Source organism: Pteropus vampyrus, unplaced genomic scaffold, assembly GCF_000151845.1.
Source record: "Pteropus vampyrus isolate Shadow unplaced genomic scaffold, Pvam_2.0 Scaffold56, whole genome shotgun sequence".
In the NCBI taxonomy this organism is placed as follows: domain Eukaryota; kingdom Metazoa; phylum Chordata; class Mammalia; order Chiroptera; family Pteropodidae; genus Pteropus; species Pteropus vampyrus.
In genome coordinates this window covers 3,816,066-3,832,685 of record NW_011888837.1, presented here as the reverse complement: position 1 = coordinate 3,832,685, position 16,620 = coordinate 3,816,066, and the positions used below count along the sequence as shown (strand labels likewise).

General features: G+C 33.6%; 1 protein-coding gene across 5 annotated transcripts in view; it reads right to left on the bottom strand.

The window, feature by feature from the left end:
• Window positions 1-5,118: 5,118 nt before the first annotated feature.
• The window catches only part of THAP6 (THAP domain containing 6), a 17,548-nt gene continuing 6,046 nt past the window's right edge, over window positions 5,119-16,620 (bottom strand). For all 5 annotated transcript variants that reach the window (XM_011360542.2, XM_023530873.1, XM_011360541.2 and 2 more), the window contains 2 exons: window positions 12,982-13,107; window positions 5,119-7,215 (listed from right to left, as the gene is read on the bottom strand). In XM_011360542.2, the coding sequence (XP_011358844.1) occupies window positions 6,961-7,215; window positions 12,982-13,107 (381 nt within the window). In that variant the 3' untranslated portion in view covers window positions 5,119-6,960. The remainder of the gene's footprint in view (window positions 7,216-12,981; window positions 13,108-16,620) is intronic.

Below are 16,620 nucleotides of genomic sequence, written 5' to 3'. Positions count from 1 at the left end.
TTTGAATCCTTCCCTTTTCAGTCATTGTTATCTCAATTTGTCCCTATGTATGCTGAACGTTAATTACTATCTTGTTATAGCAATTCTCTTCTTATTATTTAAGTTTATAATGCCTTGTTCTTATAAGGTTTACACTCCTCTGCTTCTATTTGCCTGATAGTCACTTTACTACTATTTATGTATTTTTTGTCATTTTGTTTTAGGTGAACTTACCCCTTTCAGTATTTCCTGTAGTGCAGGCCTCAAAGTGGAGAATTCTCTCAATTTTTGTATGTGTGGAAAGGTTTTAATTTCTCTTTCATATCTAAAGGAGAGCTTAGCTGGATACCTTATTAAAGGCTAATAGTTTAAATATTTGATTCCATTCCTTTCTGTGAAAGTAGCTTTAAAATTCACCCTTGTAGTGTAGGACAAAAGACTTGGTTTGTTAAAAAAATTTTTTTCAAGGCAAAATAAATAAAAAGAGGTAGAAGGGGAACCTATAGATTCAAAGAGATTAAAGAAACATACCAACCAATTACAATATTTGACTTTATGTGATAACGATAAATGACTTTGTCAAAAAAAATTAGAGTCCTTACTTTTTAGAGATAGTTGCTAACATTTACAGATTATATGATGTCTGGGATTTGCTTCAAAATATTAAGAGATGGGAGTATAGATGGAACAAGATTGTCCATGTCTAATAATTGTTGAAGCTAGGTGATGGGTCCATTCCAGTTTATACTCTCCACCTTTGTTTGGAATATTCCATTATAAAAAGCTTCAAAATAAATTTTTGTTTTATTCTCATATAAATGTCAAAAGCATCATGGACTTACTTCACGGAGCTAGTGGGAAGAACAACAGTCCATAGGGAGAGAGTAGGTAGGATACTACTTAGCGGATTCACCTTCAAAGGATGTCACTTATTTAAGGGTGATCCTCAGTGCTTTCCACATGGCAGATACTTAGAAGATTCTTCTGGACTGCATGAATATGTGAGCATATGAATGAACAAATGTGAATGAATTCGGTTTTCAGTGAGTTGGAGAACCATTTGGTCACAAGAACAGGAATAGAACCTAACCTCCAGGCCAAATAATATGATAAAATGATTCTGTATGTTTCACATTTAACTGAATTATGCATTTAAAGGCAGTTTTATCTACCACAATCATATATCTACCACAATCATAACAAGGACCAAAATACTCCTACACTGACTCCCTTTATCCTAGTATACAAATGTACATGAAGAGATTTACTAACACAAAAATCTTCACTCTGTAGCTATGTTCCCACCACTACACCTCTCAGAGCCTACACTCTGTGCCGAGCTCCATTGCCATTGTTTTTGCTTGCCCAGCCTAGCATTCATCCCAATTCTTCTGATTACCTAACACTGAGTTCCCTCTGAGGAACCATCAGTTCTCTTCTCTCCGTTCTCCAGGATTGTAACATACACATGCCAATCATAGCATAGCATTTCTATGGCCACAGTGATATGTTTAGGGATAGGCATTTGACTTAAGCCAAGTCAACCAAGCCCAGTTGCAATTCCTGGGACTTTTGTATGAGTAATTAGAAAAAAAGGCATACATTTTGCCTTTGTACTTGAAGTTGTTAAGGGACATACTTACATGAAAGGAGAGCCTACCTGATAAATTGGAGTGGAGAGATATCAGATTCTGATAACATTCTTTGAACCTGTGAATCCAGGTGTACCTGAAGCTATGCATGGTATACCATATGTGTTTTGCTAAACCTGATTCTGAAATATAACACAGTCTTCTAGTAGCAAATCACATAGGGAATGAATATTCTATTTTAAGCCTAGTGTTCCTTGCTAAGTGGAAAGAAGAGCTGTTAACTTTTATACTCTTATATTTGACTACAAACTACTATAGATGTAGACAGAGTAGAAAATTATGTCAGCTCCAGTGGTTGGGTAAAGCGTTAACAGAGATTAGGACCAATCTTTTTATCATTCCATGCATTCTTCCTTAGAGTTGAGAGAAACCAGATGACTAGACAGACTCCTGTGCAGGTGAAACTGTGGATACTTGAAAGTCTTGCCTATGTGTGTGGTAAGGTGACTTCACCCTGAGTGCTTAGCAGCCATGTTTATGCTTGGCGGTAGAATCAGACAGATCAGGGTGTGGTAATGAGTAACTGTGGGCTTTCCCCAGCTTCAGACACAGGATGAGTTCATCTTTTATCCTTCAGCCTGTAACTGCCCCAATTGGAGCTTCTGAATGGAATGATTAAGATCTCATTTTCCTATACTGTGAATGTTCAGTAGCAATTTGACGTTTGAGGAATTGAAATCTCTGGGTCTGGCGTGGTAGATCAGGGTTGATAATAACATGTCTCCTTGGATGAGGATGAGAATATTTGTCATTATACCAGCTATGAGACCTTGGGCAAGTTATCTAACTTTTCTGTTTAACTTCTTCATCTGTAAAATGAGAATAATAATAGTACCTACCTCATAGGGTTGTTATGAGGTGAAATGAGTTAATAACATTTAAGCACTTTGAGTAGAGATTGGCACCTTGTAAATGTTAGCTATCTTTTATTTATGAAAATTAAAAATTTTCTGCCTCAGAAAACATTTTCTCTAGAACCCGGACATCTGATATAAAACAAAGAAAAGGCAGAAATGGGATTTATGTAATTGTGAAAAGCTCTATGAGAGTATACAACGCTTCTCAGATATCAGTACTTTGAAGCCATATTTTTTAGTTTTCTGATATATTAAGTCAGTAGGAAAGCTGGTTTAGAAGGTTCTCACCAGGGATGAAGGCTTTTTGTTGTTGTTTGCTTGTGTTTTTAGGGTTCTGATAGGTGACAGTCACAAGTGATCTAACTAAAATCTGTAACCACACCTACCCAGATATTGGTTTCTGTAAATCTCAGTAGTTTCTATTGAGTTACTGTTGAGTTACTATTGGCAGGGTTTAAGAGAGTTCTTTGAAATATCCAGGAGTCACAGGAAATAGTAGTAACTCAAGACTTGGATCTTGCTTTAGCCAATGTCTCAAGCAGATAATGTGAGTAATGATAACAAACAACTCCTAGTTTTTCAGAGATGAGTGGTTTTGATTTAAATTCATAAAATGCTGTTATTATAACTTTCTTGACATCCCTCCCTGCCTACCTTTTTTTCTCTTCTGTACTCTGTTGCCTGTACCACTGTCATTCCCTATCAAAGGATAGGGAATGCCCTTCTTCTTGTTATCTCTGGCATGGGATTTAAAGAAAGAAAAACAATATATAGAAGGCTCATTGTATGATGTTTTGCATGCAATTAAATACAATTCTCACCACAACTAGGTGAGGAAGGTTATTATTGTCCATTTTGTAAATGCTCAAAGAGGTTCAGGAACTTGGCCCATGTATATAATACACATAATATCAGGAATATATATATATATATATATATATATATATATATATATATAATGTGGCAGATATGGGTTGGAACCTAGGTCTGTTTGATTCTTTCCTGGGTGTTTTGGGCTCCTATTCTCAAAACTGAAGAGGGTGACCTAATCCCAATCTAGGTCTTGGGACAGAACTTTAAAAGTGCTCACACTGACTCCTAAAAAAAAATGGTGCCCATACCGACCAACACACTAATGTTCCATTTTGGAACTTTGAGGCTCCATCAGTTTTGTAGTCTCGGTGCCTTCTTTAATTGCCACAGTCTGCCTGCCACATAGTCCACTTCTCTGTATTTGTGTTATATAGTTGTTTGTCCTTGTAGGTTATAAATATCTTCATCTTATCATCTTTGTATCCTTTACAGTAGTGTATGAGGCTTTGAAAGCATTACACATAATTGGTTAGTATATTAAATATGTTAGTCTATAAACTTCTGTATGTGCCTAAGATAAATATTAAATAAATGAGACTTAATGAGACTCAAATAAATTTTAAGATGTTGTACTGTGAAATCTATTGAGTATGTGAGTCATCTAATAAAGCAGTGCACAGTGAGGAGAAAGGCATCAGGGGCCTATGTCAGTGAAATTTCAGGGAAGAGTATCTAGCGATCAGGGGCAGGCTAGGACATTCTCTCTGAAGTAAAAGACAAACTAGTACAACTTACATCTTTCACAATGAAGATGGAAACATAAAGCTTAATAGGTCTCTTTGGGTTCTGAAGGCAGCATATTTCATACCTAAGAATACTGCTCTCTGCTTTACACCAGGTGACATGAAAAGCTGTCAGTTTTGAGGGAGTCCCAAAGCAGAAAAGGGGTCTGTTGCAGGTCAATATTGTGGTGGGAGCAGGCCTGCCACTTGGGTCATCTAACTTAGCAGACTCTGTGATATTAGAGTTATTGCTGTAGGTAAAAATTTGGAAGAAATTAAGGCAAAAACACTGTATGTATATGCTTGATTTTTCTGTCAGTTTTAATAACTAAATGTATAAAAACCACATAGAGCACATTACTAGAGAAAATACTTTATTTTTCAAATATATAATGGATTCTTCCCCCCTCAATTATTTCTGTAATAATTTTATTTTTTATTAAGTTAATATTTATTAATACATTTCCTTTTTTTCTCAAAGACTATGGTATAATTGTGATTATCTTTAGCAACCAAAGTCTAAAGATTTAAACTTGATATGGATAAAAATGCCATATCAAGTCCTTCATACCTGATTTGGTGCTGAGGTTGAATTAGTGTATTGGTTTGTTCCAGGATGCAGAGGCCACTCCAACTTAAAAGCAAAGTAAAACCCTTGGGCTGGCCTTGGTTGCTTGAGAAACCTCTGGATGGGGATGATTGGTTTTGCTCTGCACAGAATGGCTCTTCCCCAGGCTAAGAAATGTTCTCTGGGAACAGTGGACTGAGGTATATACTGTGTTCAGGCATTTGGGGAGGCAGGTAGGGAAGTTTCTATTTCTTATATCATATTTCCATTAGTAACCATTTGATAAAGAGCAAATGGGTTGCTCCAGGTCCTTGATGATACCAGTATTTTGCCCACAGTTATCTCTTTCAGTGATAGTAAGACCAACCATAACAACAACAAACCCAAAGGCTGAGTTCACTGTGAATACAGGTAGTAAAAGTGACTGGCAACTGTGATAAGTGGCAGAAATCAGGACAACTTTTGGATGTTTTCCCGGGCTTGATTTATTCTAAGCAGCCTTTAGAGAGCTAGACTTTAGATACAGTGCTTTGGATCTATCCTTTTACTATCCTCCATTGCCCAGTGACTATAATTTTTATACTAAAAAATAGGATGAGAGAAAAAGTCTCTACCTCTGTCACAGAATATTCATAAAACCTAAGGTCATACCAAACTTCCTATTAGAATGACCATTATGAATTCGAAATTAAATAACTAAAATAAATAATGGGTAGCTAATAAGAGGTTTTTTTTTTTTAAGGTAGTAAAAAGGTATGACCTCAGTGATTTATTAGCAATATTGCCAATCTCTTAAATGTGGGTAAAATCCCATTTAGAAGGAAGGTTTGTAATCCTACATAAAGATATAACATGCATTAAAACAGAAAATTCTTAAATATAAAAAATTCAAGTGACCATATCCTTACTGATATTACTATAACACAAATAAAATTACAATAAACATTTTAGCACAAAATGCAGTTCATTTCCAGTTTATATATTGAAATAACTGATACTCAAATTCTAAAACTATAGCATAGACATATGAATGAGATTCATATGTGTGTGTGTGTGTGTGTGTGTGTGCGCGCGCGCGCGCGCGCGCGCTTCAAAGTAGAATTTGGCTTTGGGCTAATAAATTTTATTCTAATCCATAATATTTATGACTCTTAATTTCAGTTGTTTTTACTAAGTAATTGGAAGCAAACCAAAATTTCTGACACTTGGATCAATCAGAAAATAGCTAAGAGTTATTATTTGTATATTCAGTAAGAAACTATTCTAAAGCTGTTTTATTTACCTATTTCTCTAAATAAAAGCTCTTAGATGGGAATCTACTCTTCTAATTAAAATGTTGTAACCCTTTCTCCAATTCCTATTTCAACTGGAAGAGCCACATCATTATTTTTTAATGGTTTCTTCTATATTTTGTATTCCAAAAAATGACAGCAATATTGCTTTCTGTAAAATACCAAGGAGTGTTCAAAGTATTCATCTAGTACAGGTATTCAGATTTTGAAGATGTACTTTTATGATGAAATAATAATCATGAAACAAAATGTTCAGAAGAACTGTCAGAGTAAATAGCTATGTAAAAATCAGATTTATGACCCTTTCTACAATTTTTCAAAGCTATGCAGGTTTATATCAAAGTGCTCCTAATGAGGAGGAAGAATGTACTGTACTGAAAAACTGAGATCTTGTCAGGGGTCTCCTTAACTTGGCTCTGGACAACTTTAAAAGCCAAAAGATCTGCACCGTATGTGTTCTCAGGGTCGGTACTATGGGATGTCTTGTAAAAAGATCTTTTGGTATTGTTGATAAGAAAAGCACCTTGGATTGGATCTAAGATGGACATGTGTTATAATGAATTCTGCTTAAATAGTAGGATACATTTAAAGTACAATTCAACACATTTACCATAAAGTGTACCTAAGTAAATAATAATAAAGTACTCCTTTGAAGTCAAAATTTAATGCTACTGAAGAAGCATCCAGTTCCTAATACTACAACTTAACATGGCTCATTTGATATCATTTCCTTAGTCTTGTGGAATTTTCCTGATCTTTTAACATCTTACAATAGTGACCTGAACTAGTTTAGGTCTAAAACACATAATTTTCACAAGTCACACAAAAACACGATAACTAGCACAAATTTCTGCATGTCTTCAAAAAGAGTCTTTGGATAACTATAATGCATAATGCTGCAGAAGATCCAAAGAAGCACTCTAAATGAGGGATATTATTTAATGATGGTAAGTAAGAATTATTTTCCAAAAATCTGTACCAATGTCAATTTTAGGTAGAATACAACATGAAATTATTTCATGAAATATAGCCTCGTTCTATGCTCTCCTGACAATACTCCCAGCAGAAAGCTTCCAGTCTATTTGCTGTTTCTTGGCTGATGAGACATTCATCCTTTAATTCTCTGATTGTCTTCCTCAGTGATTTTTGGAAACGTTTTTCTCGGTCTAAAACATTCCGCAGACTTTTCTTGGTATCCTCTAGCTCGCTGATCACATGATCTAATTTATGCTTAAGTTTCTTTGGACTGTCCATTACACTGTAGCTATGTTCCTAAAAACATAAACACCACGTTAGTAAACCAGGCAGGCAAGTAATTAGCTAAAAGCTTATAAGTAGGCTTTAGCTGTTTCTCCATTTACTATGCTTAGAGAAGATCTTTAATTTGATGATACTAAGAGGTTTAAAAAACCTAGGAAGCAGATGGGGGTGGCAGCACTATTCCAGGTGCCTAGGACCTCTTCCTTTTGTCTAAGGCTAGGCACACATGATGAGTGCAGAATTGTATGGATGGGAAGCACTTCTCACTTTGTAAGTGTCTGCTTATGAACGCCATGATGCTGACAATTACAAAACTTTTGTTCCACGAGTGTGGGGCTGCTAAGTTTAGGTTTTACCTATCAAACAAACTTAAATTGTTCAATTTGTAACTGAGTTACTTAATTTGATAAATATTTAACTTTATAAGGGAAGACAAGAAAGGAGCATTGGAGCAGATGCTCTGGCTGGGTGTTATAGATTTAGAGAGGATTCTGGCCTTGGAATTTTAAAGAGATAATTTAACTTCTCTCAGTATTTATTACGGTTATGCTTACGTTTGCTGGGGATACTTTTTTTTTCATTTGAAAATAGGAAAAATAACACTGACATATCTTATAAAAGTACTATAAAATAATTTTGAAAAGCTGTTAATATTAAAATTAGTGAGGAGAACTTTTTGCTTATAGTCAAATGAAATAACAGAGACTAGATTGATTCCTATCTAAAAATCTAAAAAAACTAAGACATGGCCAAAGGCATAAAGTGTTCTGAAGATAATAAACATCAACAAGGAAGGAGCAATTGTGGAGAGGTGGGAAACAAGCTGAGCCCTATGACTGCCCTGGCTTACTGCCTGGAGAGAGTTGCTAGGTCTCAGTGCAAGGGGGAGATACCCAAGTAGAGTTTGGTAGACTGAGTTGAGGAGATAAGTGCAAAGCATCCAGGGAGACTAAGGTAGCTACAGCCACAGGATGAAGTACTAGTGAGGAGAGATGTGCACAGAGAGAGAACTCTGGAAATCCTCAGAGGCTTCCCCTACAGTATTCCTTCGAGTGAGATCAGAGCATATGTGGAGGAAACTGCTCACAGGTAAGGAAAGAACGACCAGAAAAGATTAAGGCTGCCCTGTGTTCATAAGGCTTAGCCGCTACTTCCACCAGTCATACTAGAAAGCTTCAAGATTCATAGGACATTGAGTAAAGTATACAAAAGGGTCTTGCCTCAGTAGCAGAGAACAAAATGCCTATTAAACTGAGCACTGTTCTAGTCCTGCCTAACAAAGCAAAACCTGAATGTACCAAAGTGTTTCCAAATAACTTAACTGCACCCCAGAAGAAAGCTCACAAATACAGTATACAAAAATATCCAGTATCCAGCAAAGTAAATGTGTGGCACACAAAACTTACCAAGCATGCAAAGAAACAGGAAAATATGAGCCACAATAAGAGATAAACCAACCAACAGAAACCAACCCAGAACTGATGCAAATGTTAGAATTAGCAGACAAAGGAATTGAAGTTATTAAAACTGTATTCTGTACGTTCAAAAACTTAAGTAGAGAAATGAAAGACATAAAAAGGAAAAAGAACATCTAGGGATAAAAACCAGTGTGTGAGGTGAAAAATACACTGGAGGAAATTAATGGCAGAAACAGACATTTCAGAAGAAAAGATTACTGAAGGTGAAGATATAGCAATAGGAACTGTATAGAATGGACTAAGAGAGAAAAGGGAATACTAAAAAAACAAAAGAACATAGCATCAGTGAGTGGTGGCACAACCTCAGACAGCCTAATATACATGTAATTAGAATCCCCCAAGGAGAAGGAAGAAAAGTTGAGGTAGAAATAAATATTTGAAGAAATCATGGCCAAAAGTTTTCCAAGTCTGAAAAAACTATAAGCCCACAGATAAAGAAGATCAACAAATCCCAAGCACAAGAAACATGAAGAAAACTAAACTTTTTAAAGAGATAATTTAAGTTCTCTCAATATTATTGAGGCACATCATAATCAAATTATTCAAAACCACTGGAAAAGAAAAATTCTTAAAAGAAAAAGAGATGTTAGGTACAGAGGATAAAGATAAGTACAACAGTAGATTTTTCATTAGAAACAATGCTTGTGAGAATACACTGGAGCAACATCTTTAAAGAACTAAAATCAACAAAGCCCCAAACCACCAACCTAAAATTTGATACCCCATGAAGACATCTTTCAAAAAACTAAAAATAATGAATTTTTAGGACATATAAAAATCGAAAGAATTCATCACCAGCATAATAACTGTGCTGTAAGAAATGTTAAATAGGTCCTTCCGACAGAATGATACCAGATGGAAATATAGACTTACAGAAAGGAATGAAAGGCCTTGGCAATGGCAATTACATAGGTAACCTATAAGATTTTTTTCTTATTATTTAAAGCTCTTTAAAAGATAATTTACTGTTTAAACAAAAATGGTAATAATGTAGTGTGGGGTTCACAGCATGTGTGAAAGTGAAATGTAAGACAAGCAACAGCACAAAGGTCGAAGAGCAGAAATGAAAGTATACTATTGTAAGATTCTTATACTATATGTTAAGTGGAATAATATTACTTATCACAAGATAAAAATGGATGCTATAGACCGAAAAGCAACTACTAAAATGGAATTATAGCAAATGAGTCAAAAAAAAAAGAGATAAAATGTAATCATAAAAGAATTAAATTAATCCAAAAGAAGGCAGAAAAAGAAGAAAATGGGAACAAAGAATAAATGGAAGAAATAGAAACAAGTAAAATTACAGGTTACTTGTAAGTAAGATTACTAAACCAAACCATATCAATAATTACGCTAAGTATTAAGGATCTAAATAACTCAATTAAAAGGCAGAAAATCTCAGATAAAAAATTCAAGGCCCCAAAGTATATGATGCTTACAAAAAATGCACTTCAAAGATAAAAGACATAAATATGTTGAAAATAACAGAGTGGAAAAAGATATACTATAATGACATTAATAAAAAGAGAGGTAGAGTGGGCATATTACTATCAGACAAAGTAGGCTTCGGGGCAAATAATATTACTATGGATAAAGAAGGTCATTTCTTAATAATAAAGGGGTTATTATTTTTATCAAGATAAAAAATACTAAATATTCAGTACCTAATAACAGTGCTGCTATAAAATATAACAAGTAAAAACTGACAACTGCAAGAAGAATCAGATAAACCTGCCATTACTGGAAGATTAAACACTGTTCAATAACAGAACAAGTAGACAGAAATTTAGTAATGATAAAGACTTGAACAACGTTATCGAATAATTTGACCTCATTGACATTTATAAAACATTCTAGCTCACATCATCAGGACATAAATTCTTTGCAAATGCACAGAGATCATTTGCCAAGATAGATCATATTCTAGGCTATAAGTTTCAAAAGAAAAAAAAATTAAATGCATTCAAGCCATACAATGTATATTCTCTGACCACAATAGAATTAAGTAAGAAATTAATAACAGAACAATATCTGGAAACTTCCCCAATATTTGAAAGCTATATAGCACACTTCTAAATAACCCATGGGTCAAAGAACAAATCAATATGGAATTTCAAAGTATTCTAAATTAAATGAAAGTGAAAATATAATGTATTTAATTTGTGGAAGGCTGCTAAAGCAATACTTAGGGAGAAATCAATATCAGTAAATATCAATCTATTAGAAAGGAAGAAGCCTCAAATCGATGACTTCGGTTTCTAACTTAAGACACTAAAAAGATGAGCAAATTTTAGTGAAATATTAGAAGGAAATAATAAAGATGAGTAGAAATCAGTGAAGTAGAAAACAAAACAACAACAGAAAAGTGAGAAAGTCAACAAAAGCTAGTTCTTTGACAAAATCAATAAAATTGATAAATCTCTAGGTAGAATGATCAGCAATAAAAGAGAACAGAAACAATGACCAATATCAGAAATGAGAGAGATGATATCACTATAGATTCTATAGATAATAAAAGGATAATAAGGAAACGTTATAAAGCTAATAAATATGGCAACTGAGATGAAATGGATAAAATTCTTGGAAAATACGAACCACCAAAAAACTTTCCCACAAAGAAAACTCTAGGCCTAGATAGCGTTGCTGGGAAATTCTACCAAATATTTATAGAAGAAATAATTTCAATTTTATTAAAACTCTTCCAGAAAATCAAAAAAGGAGGCAATATTTTCTAACTCATCCTTTGAGGTCAGCATTATTCTGATACTGAAACCAGACAAAAAAGTTTAAAAGAAAGAAAACTACAGGCCAATATCACTCTTGAGCATTCAAGGAAAGATTCTACACAAATTTTGACAAATCTAATCCAACAATATACAAGAAGGGTAATACATCATTAAGAAGTAGGGTTTATTCTAGGAATGCAATGCTGGTTTAACGTTAAAAAAAAAAATCAATCGATGTAACTAATCATATTATGAGCTAAAAAAAAGAAAAAGGATATGATCTCTTAACAGATACAAAAGAGTATTTGACAGAACTAACACTCTTTTCTGATACAAACTCTCAGCAAACTAGGAATAGAAGGGCACTTCCTCAACCTAATAAAGGGCATTTATGAAAAACAGTTAATATATTTAATATCATATTAATGTCATTAACAATGAAAGACTGAATGTTTCCTTCCTAAAATAAGTAGCAAGGCATGGAGATTAGCTCTTAGTATTTCTATTGGGCATAGTCCTGGAGGTTCAAGACAGTGCGATAAAACAAGAAAAAGAAATGAAAGGTATTCATATCCGAAAGGAAGTAAAACTTTTTAATGACTGACAACATGATTATCTATGTAGAAAATCTGATAGCCTCTATAAAAAAGCTTTGATTATGTTAGTTTAGTAAGTTTGACAGATACAAGATCAAAATAAAAAAATCAACTTTATTTTTATAAACTAGCAGTAAATAAAACAATACCATTTATAATAGCATCCAAACATATAAAAATACTTAGGGATAAATCCAGCGAACAAAGTGAAAGACCTGTACACTGAAAACTACAAAACTTCACTATGACAAGTTAAAGAACTAAATACATAAAGAGATACAATTAGTTTGTGGGTTGAAAGACTTAAAATAGTCTTATTAAGATGTCAATTCTTCCCAAATGGATCTGTAGATTCAACACAATCTCAGCCAAAATTCCAGCAGCCATCTTTGTAAAAAGTTAGAAAATGATTCTAAAAGTCATATAAAAATGCAAAGGACCTAGAATATCCAAAACAACTTTGAAAAACAAAGTTGAAGACTAACACTACCTCATTTCAAGAATTATTATAAAGCCATAGTAATCAAGATAGTAAAATGAATTTGGATTCCAGGCCTGGTTCTAGCATGAAAAGGCAATGAGATGAATAATAAATGTAGTTTGAATACTCTGTATGTGTATGACTGTTCTTTAAGAAAACCTAAAGATAACTATTTTTTTAAATTAGACATTTCCCTTTAGGAAATATAGTACCCAAAGGAAGTAATTAATTATTGCATTTTCTTGGTTGAAATATCACTGTTAAAGCATTCTTTGAACAAAATATGTAACCAAAGGATTAACTATCTCTATATTGTTATTGTATTATAATGACCCTAGGAAGCAATATTACTTTTGGATAGTATATATTTTTAAAAATCTAAAACATCTAAACCTCTAGTTTTTCAATAAGATTTTTGAAAGGTTTAGTATTAACTGAGAGGGCAAATTCATCTCAAAAATATCAACCCTAGCTCAGTAAGTCATTTTACTTACAAAAATGAACTGGGATTGGAATTCTTCAATACACGAGGAAGCACCAACACGTTGGTGATTGTGGTTTGTGACCGGAAGGGTTTTGAGGGTGAAGTTTTTCCTACAATGAAGCTTTTCTCTTTTCCCCTGTTAAGAACAGTTAATAAAAAATTATTGTACATACTTCTGTCCTGGCTTATATTTTTATTCCTTCTTAACTTTGTGTAATAAAATTAATACATTTCTTTTCATGGAAACTACTTTTAAAAGTCAGTAAATTTAAATTCCACTGAGATTATTTTAAAGGAACTTCCCCAAAATAACTCTAAAGTTCAACTAGAAACACAAATTTTCCTAAAAAAGTACAGTGATGATGAGGGAAGATATGCCCTTCCAACTATTACACAGTAACAATAGTAAAAAATTTGCTACTCTCCGAGACAGAAAAATCTAGAAATAGATCAAGTAGATAAAAACCTTTAGAATAAAAAAATGGCATTCTAAATAAGTGGAGAAAGGCTACAAGTCATGTAAAAATAATCTAAGAAAAACAGTTATAGCCTTTATACATAATAAAAAATGATGACATTTTAAGTACTGAAAATTTATGTAAAGACGAAAACCATGAAGAACTAGAAAAAAATATAGGGAATATTTATGTAATCTTAATGTGGAGAAGACTAAGGTCAGACAACACATGAGAAAATATAGAATTGATTACTTAACAAAAAAGTAGGAGTTTCAAAAAACAAAACAAATTAACCCCATTAGAACTAAGACCACCACAAAGTAACTGCAACACACAGATGGCAGTTAAATGATTCATATCTTCAATATGGTATTTTACAAGAACTTAGAAAAAGATGAAAATAAAAGAGGACCTGAATAAGTAACTCACAAATATACAAAAAGAAATACAAATGGCTAATAAACACATGAAAAAATGTAGAAACTCACTACTATTCAAAGATGAATTAAAACAATGAATGATGCCATTATTGCCTATCAATTTTAGCAAAGGTTAAAAACACAACTAATACTAAGGATTAGAGTGGACAGACATTTGTATGCATTGCTAGTAGGGGAGATTGGTATAAGCTTTGTGGTAGGCTTTCAGGAGATCTGTATCAAGTGCAAAAGTCTTAAAAATGTGTATAATTTTTGATGCAACAATTTTATTTCCAGGAATTTAGATTGAGGAAATAAGGATATGTACAAAGATTCAGCTACAATAATGTTCATTATGGTGCTGTTTAAAATAGTGAAAGATGATATCTATATACAATAGTGAGGACTAATTACATAAATTATTGTTCATACATAGGATCAACTGCTATATATCATTAAAAATGTTCTATAAAGCTGACACCACCAAGTACTAGCAAGGATTAGGAACCAGAATAACTTTTATATGCTGATGATGGGACTATAAATTGGCAAACCACTTTGAAAAATTATGGCAATATCTATTCTAGCTGAACATACACATTCCTAGGACCCAGCAATTCCACTTCTAACAGAAGTGTATATACTCTGCAGAAATGTGTACATAAGTGCATCGGAAGAAATGGACAAAAATGTTTGTAGTTGTACCACTTATAATAGCCCCAAAGTGAAAATGACCCAAATGTCCATCAACAGAAAAATGGAAAATTATAGTTTATTTATTCCATAGAATATTATAGTAAAAAAAAAAAAAGGACAACTATTACATGCTTCAATGTGGATGAATCACACAAACAAAATGAGCTAAAGCAGCCGGAACTTATTTAAATAAGTGATAGAAGTCAGGACAGCAGTTACCTTTGGGAGTGTAAAGGTTGGAAAAGAACATGAGGAAGGTTTCTAGGGCACTGGTAATATTCTATATCTTGGTCTGAGGGGAATTACATGAATGTATTCACTTTGCAAAAATTCACTGGTCTATATTATACACTTATGATGTGTGCACATGTCCATATATATTATAGCTCAATGTAAAATTTAGTTCAAAAAACTGATGTTCTATATAATAGTTTCTTAAAAATGTAATCCATAGGTCTTCAACACAATCATGTGGGGTGCTTGCTAAAAAGTGCAGATTCCTAGACTCTAACCCAAACTTACTGAATCAAATTCTCTGAAAGAAAGGCACAGGATTCTGCATTTAAACAGGCTCCCTGGATAAGTCTTATATAGGTTAAAGTTTTAAAGCCACTGTTGTGAAAAAATATTTAACAGCATAGAAAACAGTAGTTAAGAGTGGATTCTGGAGCCAAAATACCTGGGTTCAAATCCAGCTTCTGCCATTTAACAGCTGTGTGACCTGGGGAAGGTATTTCAGCTCTCTGGGTCTCAGTTTCTTCAGGTGGTAAAATGAGAATAATTATAGTATTTATCAAATATGATGGTTGTGAGGACTAAATGAGTGAATATATATGTAACGTGCTTACAATAGTACCTGGCACATAGTAAGCACTATATGTCATTAAAACAAATAGAAGCAAATAAAAAAGGGATATATATACAGTGTAATTCTATTTTTGTAAGACTATATACAGATGAATTTATATACAAATGACTGGAAAGATACATTATCAGAGTGTTAACAGTATTTATTATCTCCGGATTATACTATTCTTTTTTCTTTACCACTAATTTCCTATAATGAAAAATTTCTTTATTTGTACATAGTTTTTGAATAGTAAATCATGGTTCATTTATTAGGCCCACATTCTTAAGGTCCTCAAAAAATAGATGACACCTTACCATAGGGGAAAAAAACTGCTTTAGAGCAAATTACACAAGATATTATTCATTTATTAATACAGAAGAAAGTAAGGCAGTCTCTACTAGATAACTCAGATACTGCAATAGGAAAAACTGCAGAAAGTGACCAAGACCACATAGGAGCAGGCACACTTTTGCAATGACCTCTCTCGTTTCTAATTCTCAGGAAGGAGCAACCTTTCGATGGAGGTTCATTACTATTGTGGAAACCCATAGGCTCTCCCTGACTTTTCCAAATCGAAATCAGTCAGTCTATAGTTTCTGGAAGCAAATACACTTCCAGGTATATGAAGTCAAGAGAGGTATTGAGGGTGAGGCAGCCAATCCATGGCACTAATATAACCGAGAAAAAACACAGAATTCAACTAGAGTTTACTTATACAATCTTTTTATTTTCTTTTTTTGACCTCCTCTCTCCTTTCCTTCTCCTGTTCTTATCTTTTGGTTTTCTTCCTTTCAGTTCCATCTAGGCTTTAAGCTTGAATGTGGCTCTCAAAGCATACTTTGGTCCTGTTAGAGGATCTGTTCTTCACTTTTGTTCCAGTGTGAGGGGGACTGCCAACTTGGAAGTTCACTTTAACCCTCTTATGTTCCTCCATTTTTAAGACATGAATCTTGAAATATGCCAACTCTTAAGGTCAGTCCACTTCATCAAGCCTTAGTAATGTATAAATATTTCTGAGTGACTACTGGTATAATAAATACTCTTACTACTCATTACGAAAGCTGAAGTAGTTTACAAATTTAGAAACAAAGAAAGGACTTCAAATGAATAAACAAATGATAAAAATGTTAGCAAGTGTGGTGAAGCTTCTGCAACTGTACCATAAAGAGTGAGTAATGATGGTAAGCAGTATCTCATAAACAAACCTGTAAGTGAGATGGGGAATC